Source organism: Emys orbicularis, chromosome 6, assembly GCF_028017835.1.
Source record: "Emys orbicularis isolate rEmyOrb1 chromosome 6, rEmyOrb1.hap1, whole genome shotgun sequence".
Taxonomy (NCBI): Eukaryota; Metazoa; Chordata; order Testudines; family Emydidae; genus Emys; species Emys orbicularis.
The window spans coordinates 13,397,819-13,418,920 of NC_088688.1; the positions used below are offsets into that span (position 1 = coordinate 13,397,819).

At 46.3% G+C, this 21,102-nt stretch overlaps 1 protein-coding gene across 3 annotated transcripts in view; it reads right to left on the reverse strand.

The window, feature by feature from the left end:
* ST8SIA5 (ST8 alpha-N-acetyl-neuraminide alpha-2,8-sialyltransferase 5) overlaps positions 1-15,476 on the reverse strand; it is a 77,319-nt gene extending 61,843 nt beyond the window's left edge. For all 3 annotated transcript variants that reach the window (XM_065406702.1, XM_065406700.1, XM_065406699.1), the window contains exon 1: positions 15,346-15,476. In XM_065406702.1, coding sequence (XP_065262774.1) covers positions 15,346-15,476 — 131 coding nt within the window. The remainder of the gene's footprint in view (positions 1-15,345) is intronic.
* Between the last annotated feature and the right edge of the window lie 5,626 nt (positions 15,477-21,102).

Genomic DNA, 21,102 nt, shown 5'->3' on the forward strand with positions numbered 1-21,102 from the left:
GAAAATAACCGTTGGGGATGTTGAAATGCCTATCGTTATCCTTGGGGACCCAGCCTACCCCTTAATGCCATGGCTCATGAAGCCGTACAGGCAGCCTGGACAGTAGTCAGGACCTGTTCAAGTATAGGCTGAGCAAGTGGTAGAATGTGCATTTGGATGTTTAAAAGCACGCTGGCGCAGTTTACTGACTCGGATAGACCTCAGCGAAGCCAATATTCCAATTGTTATTGCTGCTTGCTGTGCGCTCCACAGTATCTGTGAGAGTAAAGGGGAGACATTTATGGCGGGGTAGGAGGTTGAGGCAAATCGCCTGGCCGCTGATTACGCGCAGCCAGACACCAGGGTGGTTAGAAGAGTACATCAGGGCGCGGTGCGCATCAGAGAAGCTTTGAAAACCAGTTTTGTGACTGGCCAGGCTACGGTATGAAACTTCTGTTTGTTTCTCCTTGATGAACCCTCCCCACCCCCCCCAGTTCACTCTACTTCCCTGTAAACTAACCACCCTGCCCTCCCCCCTTCGAGCACCGCTTGCAGAGGCAATAAAGTCATTGTTACTTCACATTCATGCATTCTTTATTAATTCATCACACAACTAGGGGATAACTGCCAAGGTAGCCCGGGAGGGGTGGGGGAGGAGGGAAGGAAAAGGACACACTGCAGTTTAAAACTTTAAAACTTTAATACTTATTGAAGGCCAGCCTTCTGATGCTTGGGCAATCATCTGGGGTGGAGTGAATGGGTGGCCAGAGGCCCCCCCATCGCATTCTTGGGCGTCTGGGTGAGGAGGCTATGGAACTTGGGGAGGAGGGCTGTTGGTTACACAGGGGCTGTAGCGGCGGTCTCTGCTCCTGCTGCCTTTCCTGCAGCTCAATCATATGCTGGAGCATATCAGTTTGATGCTCCAGCAGCCGGAGCATCGACTCTTGCCTTCTGTCAGCAAGCTGACGCCACCTATACTCTTCAGCCCGCCACTTGCTCTCTTCAGCCCGCGATTCAGCCCGCCACCTCTCCTCTCATTCATATTGTGCTTTTTTGCACTCTGACATTGACTGCCGCCACGCATTCTGCTGTGCTCTGTCAGCGTGGGAGGACATCTGGAGCGCCGAGAACATATCATCCCGAGTCCGCCGTTTTCTCCTTCTAATCTTCACTAGCCTCTGTGAAGGAGAAACATTTGCAGCTGGTGGAGGAGAAGGGAGAGGTGGTTAAAAAAGACACATTTTAGAGAACAATGGGTACACTCTTTCACGTTAAATTTTGCTGTTCACATTACACAGCACATGTGCTTTCGTTACAAGGTCGCATTTTTCCTCTTATATTGAGGGCCTGCCGGTTTGGTGTGAGAGATCACTCACGCAGTGCCAGGCAACAGATTTCGGCTTGCAGGCAGCCATGGTAAGACACAGTCTTTTGGCTTTTTTAACCTTCTTAACATGTGGGAATGGTTTCAAACAGTAGCGCCCTCATTTCCCATACCAAGCACCCATTGGGTTGGCCATTTAAAATGGGTTTGCAATGTAAAAGGAGGGGCTGCGGTTTCCGGGTTAACATGCAGCACAAACCCAACTACCCCCCCCACACACACACACACACAATTCTCTGGGATGATCACTTCACCCCTCCCCACCACCACGTGGCTAACAGCGGGGAACATTTCTGTTCAGCCAAGCAGGAACGGGCACCTCTGAATGTCCCCTTAATAAAATCACCCCATTTCAACCAGGTGACCATGAATGATATCACTCTCCTGAGGATAACAAAGAGAGATAAGGAATGGATGTTGTCTGCATGCCAGCAAACACCGGGACCATACGCTGCCATGCTTTGTTATGCAATGATTCCAGGCTTCGTGCTACTGGCCTGGCGTGGTAAAGTGTTCTACCATGGCGGACGGGATAAGGCAGCCCTCCCCAGAAACCTTTTGCAAAGGCTTTGGGAGTACATGAAAGAGAGCTTTCTGGAGATGTCCCTGGAGGATTTCCACTCCATCCCCATACACGTTAACAGACTTTTCCAGTAGCTGTACTGGCCGCGATTGCCAGGGCAAATTAATCATTAATCACTACTCACGCTTGCTTTTAAACCATGTGTAATATTTACAAAGGTACACTCACCAGAGGTCCTTTGTGTGCCCTAAGGGTCCGGAAACACGCCTTGGGTGAGTTCGGGGGTTACTGGTTCCAGGTCCAGGGTGATAAACATATCCTGGCTGTTGGGGAAACCGGTTTCTCTGCTTCCTTGCTGTGAGCTATCTTCATTGTCTTCATCATCATCTTCCTCGTACCCCGAACCCACTTCCCTGTTGCGTGATTCTCCATTGATGGAGTCAAAGCACACGGTTGGGGTAGTGGTGGCTGCACCCCCTAGCATGGCATGCAGCTCCGCGTAGAAGCGGCATGTTTGCAGCTCTGCTCCAGACCTTCCGTTTGCCTCTCTGGCTTTGTGGAAGGCTTGCCTTAGCTCCTTAATTTTCACGCGGCACTGCTGTGCGTCCCTGTTATGGCCTCTGTCCTTCATGGCCTTTGAGACTTTTTCTAATATTTTGCCATTTCGTTTACTGCTACGGAGTTCAGCTAGCACTGATTCGTCTCCCCATGGCGAGCAGATCCCGTACCTCCCGTTCGGTCCATGCTGGAGCTCTTTTGCGATCCTGGGATTCCATCATGGTTACCTGTGCTGATGAGCTCTGCATGGTCACCTGTGCTCTCCACGCTAGGCAAACAGGAAATGAAATTCAAAAGTTCGCGGGGCTTTTCCTGTCTATCTGGTCAGTGCATCTGAGTCGAGAGTGCTGTCCAGAGCGGTCACAATAAAGCACTGTGGGATAGCTCCCGGAGGCCAATAACATCGAATTCCGTCCACACTACCCCAAATCCGACCCGCAAAGGCCGATTTCAGCGCTAATCCCTTCATCGGAGGTGGAGTAAAGAAACTGGTTTAAAGGGCCCTTTAAGTAAAAAAAAAGGGCTTCATCGTGTGGACGTGTCCAGGCTTAATTCGATTTAACGCTGCTAAATTCGACCTAAACTTGTAGTGTAAACTAGGTCTTAGTTGCCCAAGGTTTTCAGTTGGATCCTGAGAAATACTGGTCATGATTGCTTGTGTTCTTATGAAAAGTGCTACAAGACCTGCAGTGTCCAAGCAGAATAGACAAGGCTTGACTTTTACAGTTTCATCCGCAACGAATAATTAGGACTAAAGTGAAACTTAAAAGGAGACAGTGTAGGGACAGTGGATGTCAGGGCAGAACATTACAGAGGGGTGAGGGAAAGGCTGAATGAACTGGAATGGTTTAAAGCAACAGAGGGCAAGGACATTCTGGGGAAACAGGAAGTTAAGTCCATAGCATGTCTACACTACAAAACTAAGTTGACCACCGCAGTAATTCCATCGCTTGTGCGTGTCTATGCTTTGTTCCTTGTGTCGGCAGTACGCGCTTTCACCAGGAGCACTTGCACCAATTGAACTGTCAGTGTGGGGCATTGTGGGATGGCTTCTGAAAGCCAGCAACAGTCAATGTAATCAACACAGTATCTACACTGACACTGCGTCAACCTAACTACATCAACATTGACTCTACACAGCTTCTGGAGGCGGAGTTAAGTTGGTATAGCAGGTGAGTTACATCAGCGGGAGCGAAATATCAGTATAAACACTTACAGAGCTCGGTCAACATAAGCTGCCTTGCGTCAACCTAACTCTGTAGCATAGACCAGGGCCAAGTGTAAATGTGAGTCTGTCTGTTAAAGTAAGGCAATGTAGTGGAAGATACAGACACGTGTGTATATATGTACGTACCATCATGTACAGTTCATAAAATAAACCACAGCATTAAACTGATTTATACTTTCAATACTCTTTCTTTTCTCTATTTATTGCTTTGTTTCTGCCCTGATGTCCCCCAATATTAACCCTGACATCTACCCAGAAAAAGGTGCACTTAAGTTTTTGCACCAATTTTCAGTTGTTTTTTTAATTTTTAAAATAAACCCTGATAATTTCCCTAGAAATTTACAAAAATGAAGGGCCTGGCATATTTTTTAAGTAAAGTATTGAAGAGGAGCTATTTGAGTGGACAAAGGATTTGCCTTGATGCCAATAGCAGAAGCATTTAACACAGAAAGCAGGGAACTACTGGAGTAGCATAAGGAACAGAATTTAGTTTTAATTTGTTCACTATGTTACTTAATATGCTGAAGGTCTGAGCATGCATCAGGGTATCAAAATGTGCTGGTGTAACAATGCTGGAGTCACCAGTGCAAAGAACGAGACCCAAAACTGAAATTACTGTAAGGGTCATGGGTAGGTACTGTGTGTGGTTATTCAGTTCAGCAATGAGCTGTTTAAGATAATAAGGCTATGAATAAAGTAAGTCAACAGCCAACCACTACAGTACCCTGAACAGAAGAAGGATCGGAAGACTAACCCTCGTCCCAGTACAGCCAGTGAGAATTTTGCCATTGACTTCAATGGGAGCAGGATTGCATCCTAAGACAGACACAGCTCTGAAAAACACTGTTGTCATTCTGCTTTTATCTCCTTTTTAAAAGCAAACAGGAACTGATGAGTCAGAAGAAATGATTCTCGCACTGTACCCAGCCACTAGTTAGCAGGGTTAGGATTTTTGTTCTGTGACATTTTCACAGTAAAAATTAAGTTGCAGCCAACAAAGGAGCTGTGAATATTTGCAAATTTCTGCAGAGTTTTAACGCATGACTCAAGAACGTGTGATGTCTCTCCCTTTATTTGGTTCATGAAGAAGAAGCACGAATGGAAAAAGGTATGAGGAATGCCCTCAGGAAGTTTTGAGGCAGTTCCACAGCCCACCTGCCATATTCTACCCTGTTCGACTTTGCTTCTTGCACTGTGCTCTTCACTGCGGTATTTGAGCGCTTAGAACACAGTTATAGGACTGTCCGCTGTTTGTAACCAATCGGAGTTCATAAACTATTTTTAAATAATCAAGTAACTAACATCCCACTGACAGAGAGTACGGTACTGCTGCAGCTCATTAAAACTGAGTTATCACTTATATTCTACACCCTTATTTACAGCTACTTATAACTTTCAAAAGGAAAGGTGCCATTTTTAGTAACCAGTCATACACAATCATTTACTACAGGATGATCGTAAAAGAAGAAGAACTCTTTTCGATAATACTTTTTACTTATATAGCAACTTTCACCCAAGGTTCTCAAAGCAATTTATAAGAGTGGTTAAGTATTATTATCCCACAACTTTCATAAGCACAAATTATTCCTCAACTTTCAGCGCAAATGTGCTAGAGTTTCCTATGTTTGTTCTCTGCCCAATAGTGTTTGTGTTTCAAATTGCATAACAATCTATTAGGCTGTTATTCACCGAAATTAGACCCCTTGAAAGCACAAGATTAGATCCCACTTACTATATTTTCTCCAGTTCTTTGCTCAGTCAAGTATTAAAGGTCTCCAAGTTACTGCATTATTTAAGCATCAAAAATTAAGTTTTCCATCTGTCAGAAATTGTTCAGATACTTGCTTTAAGCTCCGATAACTCAAACAGCTTTGTTTTAAAAATCGTAATACTTAACCCTTCCTTAGTGCATTCCATCTACAAAGCACTTTACAGACATTACTTAATTCATTACAAACTAAAGCACTTCATACTTTACAGGGAGCTGTGAATGAGGATAAGTGCTTCTGACATCGCTGAAGATCTGGGGGTTGAAATAATGAAAATGATGGCTGTTTAAAGACAGAATATTGAGCATACATTGCATCGCCACTTCCTTGAATCATGTTATCAGCAGTGTAAATCAGTGTAGCTCCAGTGGCCGATCCCCAGCTAGAGTAAATTGCTGTAGTTTCTTCGAAGTTAATGGTGGTACCCTAGTTTACACTAGTTGTTGATCTGGCCCCTTAACTTTGGAAGGGTGTACACAGGCACAAACTCAGAATGTTCACAGCTGTGAAAAATTCACAATGATCGATAGGACAGACAGATGGCCGAGGGGGAAGAAAAGCTTTACAAGTGTCACAGAGCAAGTTTGTGTAACGTCTAAAGAGTTTGGATCTTTTATTCAATATAAGCACTCAACATCAGTTTCCCATGAGAATCACCTTCCTCAACTGTTGGACAATTTCATCTGTGTAAGCAAAAGGAGGACTGAACACTAAAGCAGGGGTCGGCAACCTTTCAGAAGTGGTGTGCCGTGTCTTCATTTATTCACTCTAATTTAAGGTTTCGCGTGCCAGTAATGCATTTTAATGTTTTTAGAAGGTCTCTTTCTATAAGTCTGTAATATATAACTAAACTATTGTTGTATGTAAAGTAAATAAGGTTTTTAAAATGTTTAAGAAGCTTCATTTAAAATTAAATTAAAATGCAGAGCCCCCCGGACTGGTGGCCAGGACACAGACAGCGTGAGTGCCACTGAAAATCAGCTCGTGTGCCGCCTTCGGCACGTGTGCCATAGGTTGCCTACCCCTGCACTAAAGTATCAGGGGGTAGCCATGTTAGTCTGTATCCACAAAAACAATAAGGAGTCTGGTGGCACCTTAAAGATTAAAGAGTGTCTACTTGGGACTCGTTTTCCTAGAATTTCCCACTGTTATCACCTATGCTAGCAGTGGTGTTAGTGAAGAGCAGCTGCTGGCATTCAGTATGACAATGTTTGGCTGCTGGTGTCTTGGGTACTCTACTGCTCTTACTGTTATCACAGGTGGCGCTGCAATGGTGAGCCATTGTAGGATAATGGGCCACATCCTCTGCTCGTGTGAATCAGTGGAGTTCCACTGAAGTCAATGAAGCTAAACTGATTTGCACCAGCCTGGGACCTGCCCTGATACGTTGAGTGTGGACAAGACCCACAGAATCCCTTTATAGTCAACACTATACTGTGCTGATGTGTAACTCCTATTAGTGATAATGAATAACCAGTGGAGAGTGAGAGAGGAGTGCACCACACAGAGTGCTCATGTACTGAATAAGATATGAAAAGCAGCTGTCGCAGCAACTGGTATAAACACTTTTAAAGAGGAGTTAAAGAGTTAGGCTTGTTGGGAATCGTTAGGAAAGGGATAGATAATGACAGAAAATATCTTATTGCCCCTTGTGATGGGGTGTGCATACCTCGCACTAGCCAAGATGGGGTTAAACCCACATTATGGACAGCAGAAGTCCTGCCCCTTAGGTCAGACTGGGCATGCTCCAGATGCTCCAGCAATATAAAGGGAGGAAACCCAGCTCATTTGGGGCTGGATGCCGGAGGGGAAGGACCTGTGCTGGAAGCTTCTGCTGAGGACCGGCTACCAGAGGCGGTGAGTTGTATGGGACCGTGGTGCTCGCGCTCCACCAATATGAGAGCACAGGGGCCCGATTCCACCAAAGTTCGGGGCCGGGTCTCTCCCCCGGCCCTGCCTGCTGCCCCTGCATGCCTCCCCCAGAGCATCCCCCCCGGCCCCACCTGCCACCCCTGGGCAATTTAAAAGGGCCCGGGGCCCCCGCCACCACCACCGGCAGCACAGCGGGGCTAAGGCAGCTTCCTGCCCACTCGCTCCGCTTCCAGAAGCGTCCGGCACGTCCCTGCGGCCCCAGAGGGAGTGGAGGGGCTGTCTCCACACGCTGCCCCAGCCCCGAGCGCCAATGGGAACTGCGGGAGTGGTGCCTGCAGGCAGCGGGGTGTGGAGACACCTCCGGCCCCCTGCCTAGGAGCTGCTGCCGGGGGGGTGCAGGTCGTTTTCGGGAACCGCTCGAGGTAAGCGCCGCACCCCTCATCCTCTCCCGCACCCCAGCTCCTTGCCCCAGCCCAGACCCCGCACCCAAACTCCCTCCCAGAGACCAATCCCTCCCCCTCCCACACCCAAACTCCCCCCCCCAGAGCCTTAGGCAGGTGGGGGGGGCAGGATTTGGACCTGTTCTGGGCATCACCAGAAATTATATAAACCTGCCGCCCCTGCTGGCTGGCCCCCGCCTGCGGAGATTGGAGGCCCCAAGGGTCAGCTTGGACCCCTGCGACCAGCAGAGCCCCAGGAAGTGACCGGTGCTGTGGAGCCTGGAAACCCCAAAGCCTCGTGGATTGCCACACCGGAGACGACAGTAGGAAGTGACCCAGGGAGGGTGACGGAGTGGTATCTCTCACCCAGGTACGCTCAGCATGTTTCGGTGGGATTCCCCGCTGAGCCAGTGATGGACCACTCCGCCACTGCCAGGGCCCTAGGTCAGGGCCCAGTGGAGTCGTGTGGGCCCGGACCCCCCCTACCTAAGCCACCAGCCATCCGTGTTAGTGGCCCCTTGGGTACTGGCTACTAGGCCACGCTGCCCTGCACTAAAGGGCCACGCTATTGACTCTGGCTGCTAGGCCACACTGCCTGTATCAAAGGGCAGCACTATTAACTCTAGCCGCTAGGCCACGCTGCCCGGGGCACTAGGACTATTAACTTTATGCCGGTCCTTAGACCCCAGGGTGGAGAGGACAGAGACGGACAAGCGGACTTAACGGCGGTGTCCACATACCCCCTGGCACCCCCCACATCTTTATTACAGCATGCAGATCTGCTCACCCCATCTCAAAAAAGATATATTGGAATTGGAAAAAGGCAACAAAAATTATTAGAGGTATGAAACAGCTTCCATATGAGGAAAGATTAATAAGACTGGGACTTTTCAGCTTGGAAAAGAGACGACTGAGAAGGGATATGATAGAGGTCTATAAAATCAGGGCTGGTGTGGAGAAAGTAAATAAAGAAGAGTTATTTACTCCTCATAACACAAGAACTAGGGGTCACCAAATGAAATAGGCAGCAGGTTTAAAACAAACAAAAGGAAGTATTTCTTCACACAACGCACAGTAAACTTGTGGGACTCTTTGCCAGAGAACGTTGTAAAGGCCAAGACTATAACAGGGTTCAAAAAATTCATGGAGGATAGGTCCATCAGTGGCTATTAGCAAGGATGGGCAGGGATGGTGTCCTTAGCCTCTGTTTGCCAGAAGCTGGGAATGAGCGACAGGGGATGGATCACTTGATGATTATCTGTTCTGTTCATTCCCTCTGGGGCACCTGGCATTGGCCACTGACAGAAGACAGGACACTGGGCTACATGGACCTTTGGTCTAACCCAGTATGGCCATTCTTATATCATGGTGAAAGTGTAGACATACAACAGCACAGCTGCAGCTGCATTGCTCTAGCATTTCAGTGTAGACACTCACTACAGTGACGGGAGGGGTTCTTGTCCCAGAGAGGCGATAGGTAGGTTGCTGGAAGAATTCTTCCGTCAACCTATCTCTGTCTACACCCAGGGTTAGGTTGACTAAGGCCTGGTCCACACTAACCCCCCCACTTCGGACTAAGGTACGCAAATTCAGCTACGTTAATAACGTAGCTGAATTCGAAGTACCTTAGTCCGAACTTACCGGAGGTCCAGACGCTGCAGGCAGGCTCCCCCGTCGATGCCGCGTACTCCTCTCGCCGAGCTGGAGTACCGGCGTCGACGGCGAGCACTTCCGGGATCGATCCGGGATCGATTTATCGCGTCTAGACAAGACGCGATAAATCGATCCCAGAACATCGATTGCCTGCCGTCGGACCCGGAGGTAAGTGTAGACGTACTCTTAGCTACTGAACTCAGGGTGTGTGGATTTTTCACACCCCTCAGTGACACAGCTGGGTCGACCTAACTTTTTAGGGTAGACTTATCCTTAAACAATATACTGTGGGACAGAACTGCTTAACATAAAGTGAGAAACTGACCAGGGTTTGAGGCTTTGTTGTCTCCTTCTGCAATCTCCAATGTCCTTCTGCTCCTAAGAAAACCCAGACCAACAGCGAAACTTTGTTTCACATTCCGATAGGTAATTTGTCACGAGTCAGTGATGTAGGACCTTAGCTAGGGGTATTTCATTTCACCAAGAAAATATTTCCCATCTGGGTGGGAAAGTTCTCTAGTGGACAGAGCACAGAATTGAGAGTCAGGAGATCAGACACATTCAGTGACCTCAGGCAAGTCAATCCATTCACTTTCCCAGCCTGCATAGATGCTGATAACTCGATGCTGATACCTACTCCTCACAACACCCACACGAGGGAGTTAACTGATGTCTGCGTTGCAGTCCTTGGATGCAAGATGCTAGGGACGTGCCAATGTTGGTGTAATCTTTCATTTTAAGAGTGTGATTTTTTTTTTGTTTTTTAAGTACTAGGTGCCAGTATATACATGTAGGTGAGATTTTATGCTAACATAGAATGCAGAAAGCCTTTAAATACTTTAGTGCATACACTCCGAATGCAAAGATTTACTGTTTCTTGCTCACTATATGGTTGTTTGAGAGTTGTTATATGTGTTTCTAGTGAGAGCCTCAGTGGAAAACTTCACTTAAGTTCTTTAATAAACTTTAAACATTATTCTGGTTACCTGCGTGTAATTCAGAGGGCCAAATTCTCTCCTGCATTTGAGCCCCACTCTGTGAGGGAGTCAGGGCAGTAGAGGGCTGGCATCTAATGGATTCTATGCCAGTAGAAGATAAATGTAGCAGAGCATAAGACGGGTACATTTTCCTAGTATCTGATAGGTCCCCTCCTTCCCCTGACATGCCCCCTATGCCATGGGCTGAGGGAGGGCAGCAGTTGGTGCAGAAGCCACTTTTACATCTTTACAGGATTGGGGAGCTCCCACAGACCAGGAGAACGTTCTTCTGTCCACTTGTTGAGCAGAATCCAACCTCTCTGTGCCACCTGGACCCCACAAAGGGGCCAGATCTCAGCTGAGAATCTGACTCAAAATATAAAAAAAAATTCAGATGCCCAATGTTGAAACAACAGCACACACTAGAGCACGCTGTGGTTCTCGATATATATATAAGAATCCCCAGGATTTAACCTACTTCAGCAGATCAATGGAGAGGACATTTTTAATCATATCACATAAACCCTGCAATAAAAATAATTACCCCAGAGATCAGTATTAAAGAAGCCTAATTATGCCTGACTTTATTACCATTTGTTATTTCCATAGATATGAATGGAGCAGGCCTAAAAGCTCACGTCACATGCCGTTCTTCTTCTTCTTGAGAGTCTCCCAGAGTTCTATTCCTTCCTGTCACAGTCCCTGAGCCAAAACCCGCAGTTCCTGTTCGGGCAAAAACTTCCACCGTGTGCAGCGGGAGTTCAGCCCAAGTAAGGACTGCCAGATCTGGCCGCTTGATTTTAATCCATGCACCTGTTTTCCTCCCCCTGCCCCCCTCCTGTTACGTTGCTAGAATTTCAGCATCTGCAGAAGGGGGAGGAGAGAAGGGAGGGTTCCTGGAGTAAGACAGGACCATCCCTTGCATCTCAGTGAGCGGAGGTGACCTGTCACGGAGTTCCTCCTGTGTTATGTGGTTTCTCTCCTCACTAAGTCCATCCACGGCTGCTCCACAGGGAAGGGGCTTTGGGAGCCTGGCTATGCTCCTTGGCAGCATCCACGGGGCTGAGCAGTGAGCACCCCCTGGCACATTGGAAAGTTGGTGCCTGTAGCTCCAGCCCTGGAGTCGGTGCCTATACAAGGAGCCGCATATTAACTGCTGAAGAGCCGCATGCGGCTCTGGAGCCACAGGTTGGCCACCCCTGCTTTAGAGGAACTCGGGGTATGTCTACACTGCAGGCTCACTGGTGACTGCATGTAGGGTATGTGTAGCTACACACCGCAGTGAAAAGCAGGCTGCATCCGCACTGTGGTGTATAGCTACGCACGGCCGTGAAAGGCTCTGCCAGGGGGTAACCAGCAGGGAAAAGCTCCGGCAGCTCCCTGCTGCCCAAGTCTTTCTCTGCAGCGGGGAAAGGCTCTAGCAGCAGGGAGGCAGCAGGACATTAGATGGGGGAGGCACCACTTGGGCACATAGAGAGCTGTGTAGGGTACATGCCCTAAGGTTCTGGCCTGTTTCTATTCGCCTAAGCAGTGCCACAAGCTACACTGCTATTTACACCCATGCTAGGGGTAGAGTTGCCAACTTTCTAATCGCACAAAACCGAATACCCTTGCCCCACCCCCCACCCCACTGCTCCGCCCCTGCCCCTCCCCTTCCGAGGCCCCACCCCTGCTCACTCCATCCCCCCTCCCTCTGTTGCTCACTCTCCCCCACTCTCACTTGCTCATTTTCACTGGGCTGGGGCAGGGGTTTAGGGTGTGGGAGGGGGTGAGGGCTCTGGCTGGGGGTGTGGGCTCTGAGATGGGGCCAGAAATGAGGGGTTCTGGGTGTGGGAGGGGGCTCTGGGCTGGGGCAGGGAGTTGGAGCACAGGACGGGGCTCGGGATGCGGGCTCCAGACTGCACTGACTTCAGGCAACTCCCAGAAGCAGCCAGCATGTCCCTTGGTTCTGAGGCAGAGGCACGGCCAGGCAGCTCTGTGCATTGCCACTGCTCACAGGTGCCGCCCCTGCAGATCCCACTGGCCACGGTTCCCAGCCAATGGGAGCTGCGGAACCGGCGCTCAGGGCGGAGGCAGCGCATGGAGCCCTGGCTGTACATCTGCCTAGGAGCCGATGGACATGCCAGCTGCTTCCAGGAGCCATGCAGAGCTGGGTAGGGAGCCTGCCAGCCCCACTGCGCCGCCGACCGGATTTTTAATGGCCCGGTCAGCGGTGCTGGCCAAAGCTGCCAGATTCCCTTTTCGACCGGGTGTTCCGGTTGAAAACCGGACACCTGGTAACCCTACTAGGGGGGGCGTGCGGTGTATGTACTTTACACACGGCAGTAAGGAGCATGCAGGGTAGCTGTAACCTCAGTGGGTTCAGCCCCACAAACCCTTCCTGCCTTGCAGGCCCCTTCCTATTCCCATGGGCTTCTTGCCAGGATGAGACAATCTGGTCCGATGTTCTATTTATGCTTGAAAGCATCATAACTTTACTCTGAGAGTAATTCGGGTCACTTTCCAGGTTTCCCAAAGTACTCTGGAGAATTTCTCTCTGCTGCCTTGGGAAAAGTACAAGAGGCCTATTAGTGCTGCCCACAGCGAGTCCTAGCACAGGCGATAGTAAAGCCAGAAGCATATTGAATCATAGTGAGAAACTTGGCCTCGTGGTCAGCCAGTGTCCTCAAGCTCCAGCTTGGCAGGCAGTGTTGCAACTATAAATATCCCACTTCCTCCCTATAAAGATGTTCTTAAACCCACCCACCCCCAGCTCAAGAGCGTTATCAGGAGGTGCAACAAATAAAGGATCTGAGGGGGGGTCTGACCAACTTTGCAGCCTGTGTAACATTTTAATGGAGGGCCCGGTCCAGGAGGACGATAAGGAGACACCAATCGAAGGATACGTGCAACTCTCATTAGCAAGTGGCCCAGTGAGCAAACCATTGAAGAACTGTAATTTTATTTACAAGCTGCTGTCTGAGTATAGAAGAAGGCAGCTTCAAAAAACTTATGTTTTTAAAAATGTGGAGCATTTACCCAAATGATGTAAAGAACTGCCAGACCACAACCATACCCCATTGCAGAACCGCGAGAGAATGAGAACAGTGGGGAAGTGACAAATTATAGTGACTTTACATACAGCAACTACCCTCCCCTCTTTAATATCTAAAGGCCTGATCCCACCAGGTACTGAGTTCCTTCAACCTCCATTGACTTCACTGGGAGAAGAGCCATCACCCCACCTCAGGATGGTGTCCTAAGTACTTTCTCCCAAACACTGGAAGAAAATGTGTCTTGAGTGGCATTGGGGGGACTAAAAGAACAGGAGTACTTGTGGCACCTTAGAGACTAACAAATTTATTTGAGCATAAACTTTCATGGGCTACAGCCCACTTCATCGGATGCATAGAATGGAGATATATATACACATACAGAGAACATGAAAAGGTGGAAGTAGCCATACCAACTCTGAGAGGCTAATTAATTAAGATGAGCAATTATCAGCAGGAGAAAAAAATATTTTGTAGTGATAATCAAGATGACCCATTTCAGACAGTTGACAAGAAGGTGTAAGGATACTTAACATGGGGAAATAGATTCGATGTGTGTAATGGCTCAGCCATTCCCAGTCTTTATTCAAGCCTAGATTGACCAAAGACACAAACCACTAAAAGTCACAGCTAAGCTTAACACGAGTGTGTATTAACCTACACTTACAAAACTTGTGACATCTCCTTGCTTCCGCTTTTGTAATAGCGACCACCAGAGCAGGACAGACTAAAATAACAGGACCTGCTTTTCTTAGCAAGTTAAAGCTTGGGAGTCAACTTTTGCCCTTTCTTGCATCCTCTGCAACCCCACTGAAGTCAACGGAGAAACGCAGGATATAAATCAGGACAGAGTTTGGCCCAGTAGAAGAATTTTAACTGCATCTTCTCCCCAGAACTGGGTTGGTTTTAATGTGGTTATTTTTCTACGTTATTCACTCACATTTAGGGCTTGATTTTTCCCCTGCCCCTTCTGTTATCATTTGCATCTGTGTAAAGTCAGTGCATAGTGGTTGTGAAACGCTACCATGGTGAGAGGAAATTTCTCATTTGGTAGTATTTAAAATGCATTTTGCATACACAAATGACTACTGAAGATGCAAGGCAGGGGAGAATCAAACCATAAATCTCTTTTTGCCCGTTACTCTTAAAATTAAAACATAAAAACTTCCACAGCAGTCCCGTGTTATTGAAGCCCAGGTGCCTAAAAGGGTTTAATAGAAATATTTCACTTTATAAATCAAACCATCCACAATATTTTTTAAATAGATCCTTTAAGGCTCAGGTAAACACTTGATGTTCCCAGCTGGTATTTTGTTGTGACCTGAGCAGGAAACATCAAATTCACCATTTTCAGGCTGATGACTGATGTGATCTTTAGGCGAGACCGCTGATTCAGACACACCATCCTTCTCCCAAATTAACACAAATACTGTCATGGAACAATAAAGTGAGCCATTTGTTATTCTGACCTCTGATATTGCTACAATCATGTGAATTTCTGGAAATACATTTGCATTTATTTTACAAAAGCATTAAACTTCTACAATTATCTCACTTCATTCTTTCTGGCCAGTTTTGCCCTGACATACACAGGATGACACAGAGCCATGTGGCAGGGTACACAGGGTATAAATCAGGGCAAAATTTGGCACATTGGGCCAGATCTTCAGCTAGTATAAGTCTGCATAGGTCCAATGATGTCAGCAGAACTAGTGATTTACACCAACTGAGATTTAAAATACATACAATTAATATCTTACCTAGCATTTTTCTTTAATAATCCTGACAAATGCTACAGCTGCCAGTCACATTCTCCCACACTCTTGCCAGGATGTTCATGCTATTAGTGCATGATTGGATTCCCCTTTGCACCAGGATCTCTGTCACAAATCTGTCTGATCAGATAGAACTTTTTCTGCTACCCTCTTACCTCTTGAGATAGTTTCTCCCATACAGGATCTGCTGCAGCAAAGTGACCACAGCAAAAGCGCAGATGAAGATGAAGAACAAAGTTCTGTTCCCCAGCAAGTCCCTGCTTGACGAGGGGTCACTGTATCCCATCCTTGTGGAAAAAGCTTACTTGAGCTCTGTTGGGTAGAATTCAGTTCATTGTAGCGTTCACGCTCTTTTCACTGAAAGGCAGTGGGAAACATTTGCTAGCTTTTCTGTGAGAAATCCAAGGACAAGGTGTCCCATTGTTCAGCCCTGCTGCCCCCTTCTTGCCCCTTTTGGTTGTTAACTAAAGAACTGGGCGCAATGACTCATTTCCACTGTAAAGTTTCCAGGAGCATTAGATGTGGGTAACATCTAAAAATCATCTATTCACAGCTCTTTCAGACAGAGCAGTTTGTGCTGTGTGAGAGGCATTCTGTTCCCCGCAGTCTCTCTCATAAACCCGCTGCTAACAATTATCTACTTCAATCCCACTTTGATATTCCAGATGGGAGAAGCTGCAAACAAAACAGAAAACTGCAGCCAGTGGAAAATACAGGGCTCCCGCAACCTGCTTCGGCAGCACATAGTCATCAGCTCTTCTTTGCTTCTGCTCAGTGATTCCAGTGAAATGCACTTGCAGGGAGACGTGACCGGGGTATACTATTCTCGAACAAGTATGTAATGATTTCATTCAGCCCCCTGCAAAAACACCAGCAGCAATCTGGTTAGGCTATCATGAAAAGCTGCATTTTATTTAACAAGGTGAGGTTCAGATAATACCTTTGATACTGTAACGTTTGCGTACAGCATGCAGTGCCTTTCGTCATCACTGCTCTCTGTTTGGGTTTCTATGTTTTTCCTGGTTATTCCTCCGGAGTAAGCCTAAGCAAGGTCACCGTGCATCTCTTCAAGGACAGAGCTCTCCGTTCCTGCATGCTGATTTATTGCAGGCTTTGGATTGCCTCACAGCCGCAGATGGGAATATTGACTTTCAATGCAATCTTAAAGAACTATTCATCTAAAGAGACAAATATTCTGATTGTTCCTCAACCATGAACAGTTCTCTTGTTATGGGGTGAAATAGCGAGACCTTGCCTCCAGCCATCAGAACTGTTATTAAGCTTTCTAGTTGCTGGTAGGGGCTCGATCCTGCTCTCATTTGAATCAATGGGAGTTTTGTCCTGGATTTCAGTGGGAGCAGTGGGAGCAGGAGCAGGTCCTGAATGTTTATTTCTGAAAGCAGTGACCTATGAAAGTGGCTCAGCTGGGAGGTTATTTTACCTCCATAACACATGAAAAAACTATCTTTTGGGAAAAAATTGGAAAGTCCTTTGTAAAACAAGAAGATTTTAATATGAATAAACCAGCAAACAACTCAATCAATGTCCAGTGTGCCTTTATCCCAGCTGTTCAAACCAACATGCTGGGGCCTACACTGAACTGTGCAGGAGGGTGGGGCAAAGATAGTACTGGGGGGCTGCATAGGGGGCAGAAAAGCTGTCTGCCTCTGGTCTATTCCGTGGGATAAAATAGAACCGTTTCAGGGCAAGACACAGATACAATTATATTATCTCTAGTCCCATTCAAAGCTCCAATGTGAGATCCCTAGTGAAGTTATTACAATTTAGGTCTTGTCTGAAGTGTAGTTCTATACTGACAAGTGGTTTCCACAGAAATGGGACAGTTTGGTCCATATTCAATATCTCTCATGGACTCTACCCAAATGTGGTCCGTTTGCAAACAGAAAAACACCATCTTTTTAACTACCAGCCAGGAAATTCAGCCTGGGATCTGAGTCCAGATCTGATCTTGGCAGCTCACACATCACCACCACCAAAGATTCTGCATTCAGAACACAAGGCCCAGTCTCCTTAGTTTACAATCCTTTAATGATGCACAAGGCGCTGTTGGATCCAGTACACTCTCCCACAGCTGTACTGAAAGACCAGTGGCAGCAAAATGAAGTCAAAACTTAATTTAGTGAGTACAATAATTATTGGGGTGTAAACTCTGGGGCAAAAACCATCTTTATTCTGAATTGATACAACACCCACCACAATTAGGTCCTGACCAGGGCATCTAACACTATCATAATACAAATAAATAATATTAATAAACTAAGCAGATTTGATTATGAACTCACACAGGTCGACCTATTTTCCTCAGTTCATTTTAGCCCTTTAAAAACAAATTAGCCATTTACTTTGTTCGGAAAAATAAATGACAAGAATTTATTCATTCATATCACACAGAGGAATAGACACATTGACAGCTGTGTAATGAAGCCACAGCCACAACAGGATCCCATCTGTCAAAGTCTCCACCCACAGAACCAAATATGGTCCTTCTAAAAAATTATGCACTTAAACACGTATAATAGGACAGTAGTTTTATACCAGGATCCCCTGAGAGTTCCCTCCTGTCTAGCTGGGATCTAGCCAGACCCCTGTTGCCATTCAGCAGTAATGGAAGGGAAGCAGTCATGAGTCCCAGGCTGAGAACACGTGATATGGACAGATCTGCCTGTGGAGATTAGAGGAGAGGTTTTGAAAGGCATAAAAGGGGGCGAGGTGCTCATCTCCCATTGACTTTGAAAGGGAGTTGAGTGTCTAATTGCTCTTAGTACCTTTGAAAATCTTGCCCTAGAAACCTGGTTCTCTTTGGAACAAATGCTGCTCTGTTACACTGCCGCAAATCTGGAGTAAGACTTCTGACTGCACCAAACGTACCAGAGAGCCTAATTTGGCCATTTACATATTTCAAGAGCTAGTAGTAATCTCAGCACCTACCAGCAGTGTGATGCCCTGTGATCCTCCAGATCTTAGAGGGAGTAGCATTAGGGGGTGGAGGGGTGGGGAATCACACTAATATATTGTACTGCCCCAAACCAGAATATCCATTATTTATTTCTGATCCTGGCCTACATGCCGGTATTAGCTGCAACAACTCTCTCTCCTCAGCATCAACATGTGTGCAATCACTCAGGAGTAGTCAGGCTACCTGTGTTTTTCACCTTCATCTGCTAAATCAGAGCTAACTGGAAAACATGGTCCTTGAGGACACTGAATTTTTGACATTCCCGGGAGAATTTTGAGTCCTTGAAGCAATGAACAGAGTATGAGGAAATATCTAAGAAATGGAGAGGTTTCCTGTGACAAATATAACCTTGTACAAATACTGTCCCCAGTAATGTGTGTAAAGGAAATTTATACTCATTGCCTTCAAACCAGCACTACAGCATATCAAAGGAAAACATAAGAACGGCCATACTGGGTCAGACCAAAGGTCCATCTAGCCCAGTATCCGGTCTTCTGACTGTGGCCAATGCCAGGTGCTTCAGAGGGAATGAACAGAACAGGTAATCGTCAAGTGATCCATCCCGTCACCCATTCCCAGCTTCTTTCAAACAGAGGCTAGGGACACCATCCCTGAAGAAACACCTCTCTGCAAGAACTGAGAAATACGATGTCGATACTCAAATTTTCAAATGCACCAGCAATATTTGCTGGAACATCCATGTGTGATTTTTTTTTTTGCACTCACATGTGCATGCAAAATTGTTAACTATTGGCACAATTGCCCATTTGCACACTTGTTTCAGTGTCCCTTTGAAAATCTGGCTTTTCATTTGTGACCATCTTTTAAAGCTTCCTACTCCTGGGATGAGTCAAATGAGACAGATTTTTTTAAATGTTTACACCAGGTGTGAGCAAGCATCTGGCACAGAAATTGGCTATCAGGAATGCAAGATGGGGTTGCAGTACTTTGCATCATGCATATCACTGGAACTAAAAGCCAGGTTGCATGTAACAGTGTTTTTTGAGCTATGGTGTGACCTCTGTATTACACCATACCATGAGCTACCAGTAGCATGGGATAGCCTAGATAATGTTTCCCAGCCAAAAACCAAGCATGAAGGAAGCCTCTCTCATGTCACTGATACGGATAACACATGCAACACAATACTACAGCCTAGACAGCACAATATTGGAATGTGTAAGAGTCAGGTATAATAATAATATTTTGAATATCTATATCATCTTTCGCCTGACAATCTCCTAGTGCTTTACTAACACAAACTAATAAAACCTCAAAATACCCCTATGAGATTGGTATGCATTTTATTTCCATTTTACAGTAAACTGTCATGGGGTAAGAGGGAAAATCCTCTCATGGATTGGTAACTGGTTAAAAGCTAGGAAACAAAGGGTAGGAATAAATGGTCAGTTTTCAGAATGGAGAGAGGTAAATAGTGGTGTCCCCCAGGGGTCCAGTGCTGTTCAACATATTCATAAGTGATCTGAAAAAAGGGGTAAACAGCGAGGTGGCAAAATTTGCAGATGATACAAAACGACTCAAGATAATTAAGTCCAAAGCAGACTGCGAAGAGCTACAAAGGGATCTCAGACAACTGGGTGACTGGGCTACAAAATGGCAGATGAAATTCAGTGTTGATAAATGCAAAGTAATGCACACTGGAAAACAATCCCAACTATACGTATAAAATGATGGGGTCTAAATTAGCTGTTACCACTCAAGAAAGAGATCTTGGAGTCATTGTGGATAGTTCTCTGAAAACATCCACTCAATGTGCAGCAGCAGTCAAAAAAGCGAACAGAATGTTGCGAATCATTAAGAAAGGAATAGATAATAAGACAGAAAATATCATATTGCCTCTATATAAATCCATGGTACACCCACATCTTGAATACTGCGTGCAGATCTGCTCACCCCATCTCAAAAAAATATATACTGGAATTGGAAAAGGTACAAAAAATGAGCAACAAAAATGATTAGGATTATGGAACAGCTTCCATATGAGGAGAGATTAATAAGACTGGGACTTTTCAGCTTGGAAAAGAGATGATTAAGGGGGGATATGATAGAGGTCTATAAAATCACGATGCGTGTGGAGAAAGTAAATAAGGAAGTGTTATTTATTCCTCATAACACAAGAACTAGGGGTCACCAAAGGAAACTAATAGGCAGCAAGTTTAAAACAAACAAAAGGAAGTATTTCTTCACACAATGCACAGTCAACCTGTGGAACTCTATGTTGTGAAGGCCAAGACTATAACAGGGTTCAAAAAAGAACTAGATAAGTTCATGGAGGATAGGTCCATCAATGTCTATTAGCCAGGATGGGCAGGGATGGTGTCCCTAGCCTCTGTTTGCCTGAAGCTGGGAATGGGCGACAGGGGATGGATCACTTGATGATTATCTGTTCTGTTCATTCCCTCTGGGGCACCTGGCATTGGCCACTGACAGAAGACAGGACACTGGGCTACATGGACCTTTGGTCTAACCCAGTATGGCCATTCTTATGAACAATAGGTGAAGCTGAGACACAGAGAGGTTAAGTGACTTGCACAAGGTCGCACAGTGAGTCAGTGGCAGCACTTGGAAAAGAGCCCAGGAGTTCTGACTCTCAATCCAGTACTCTAACGTTTCCTCCCTCCCATTAAATTGCTGGGCTATCTAATTCTGTGAAGCACCTTAATTATCTGACGTTAAAACTACAAATATTGTGGCAAAGTCACGCCTCTTGTAGCTCGAGGTACACAACACTCTCATGCCTATACTATGAGGCTGCAAGAGGCAGCCTCTCTCTCACATACTGCTGGCCCATATTGTGGTATGTGACATGTTTGCTAAATACTGTCAGAGATAATCCATTGTGAAAAATTCTTTCAGATTACATGGTGAGGCTCCGGGTGCCTTAGCACAAACATGAATGTGCTTCAGACAATGA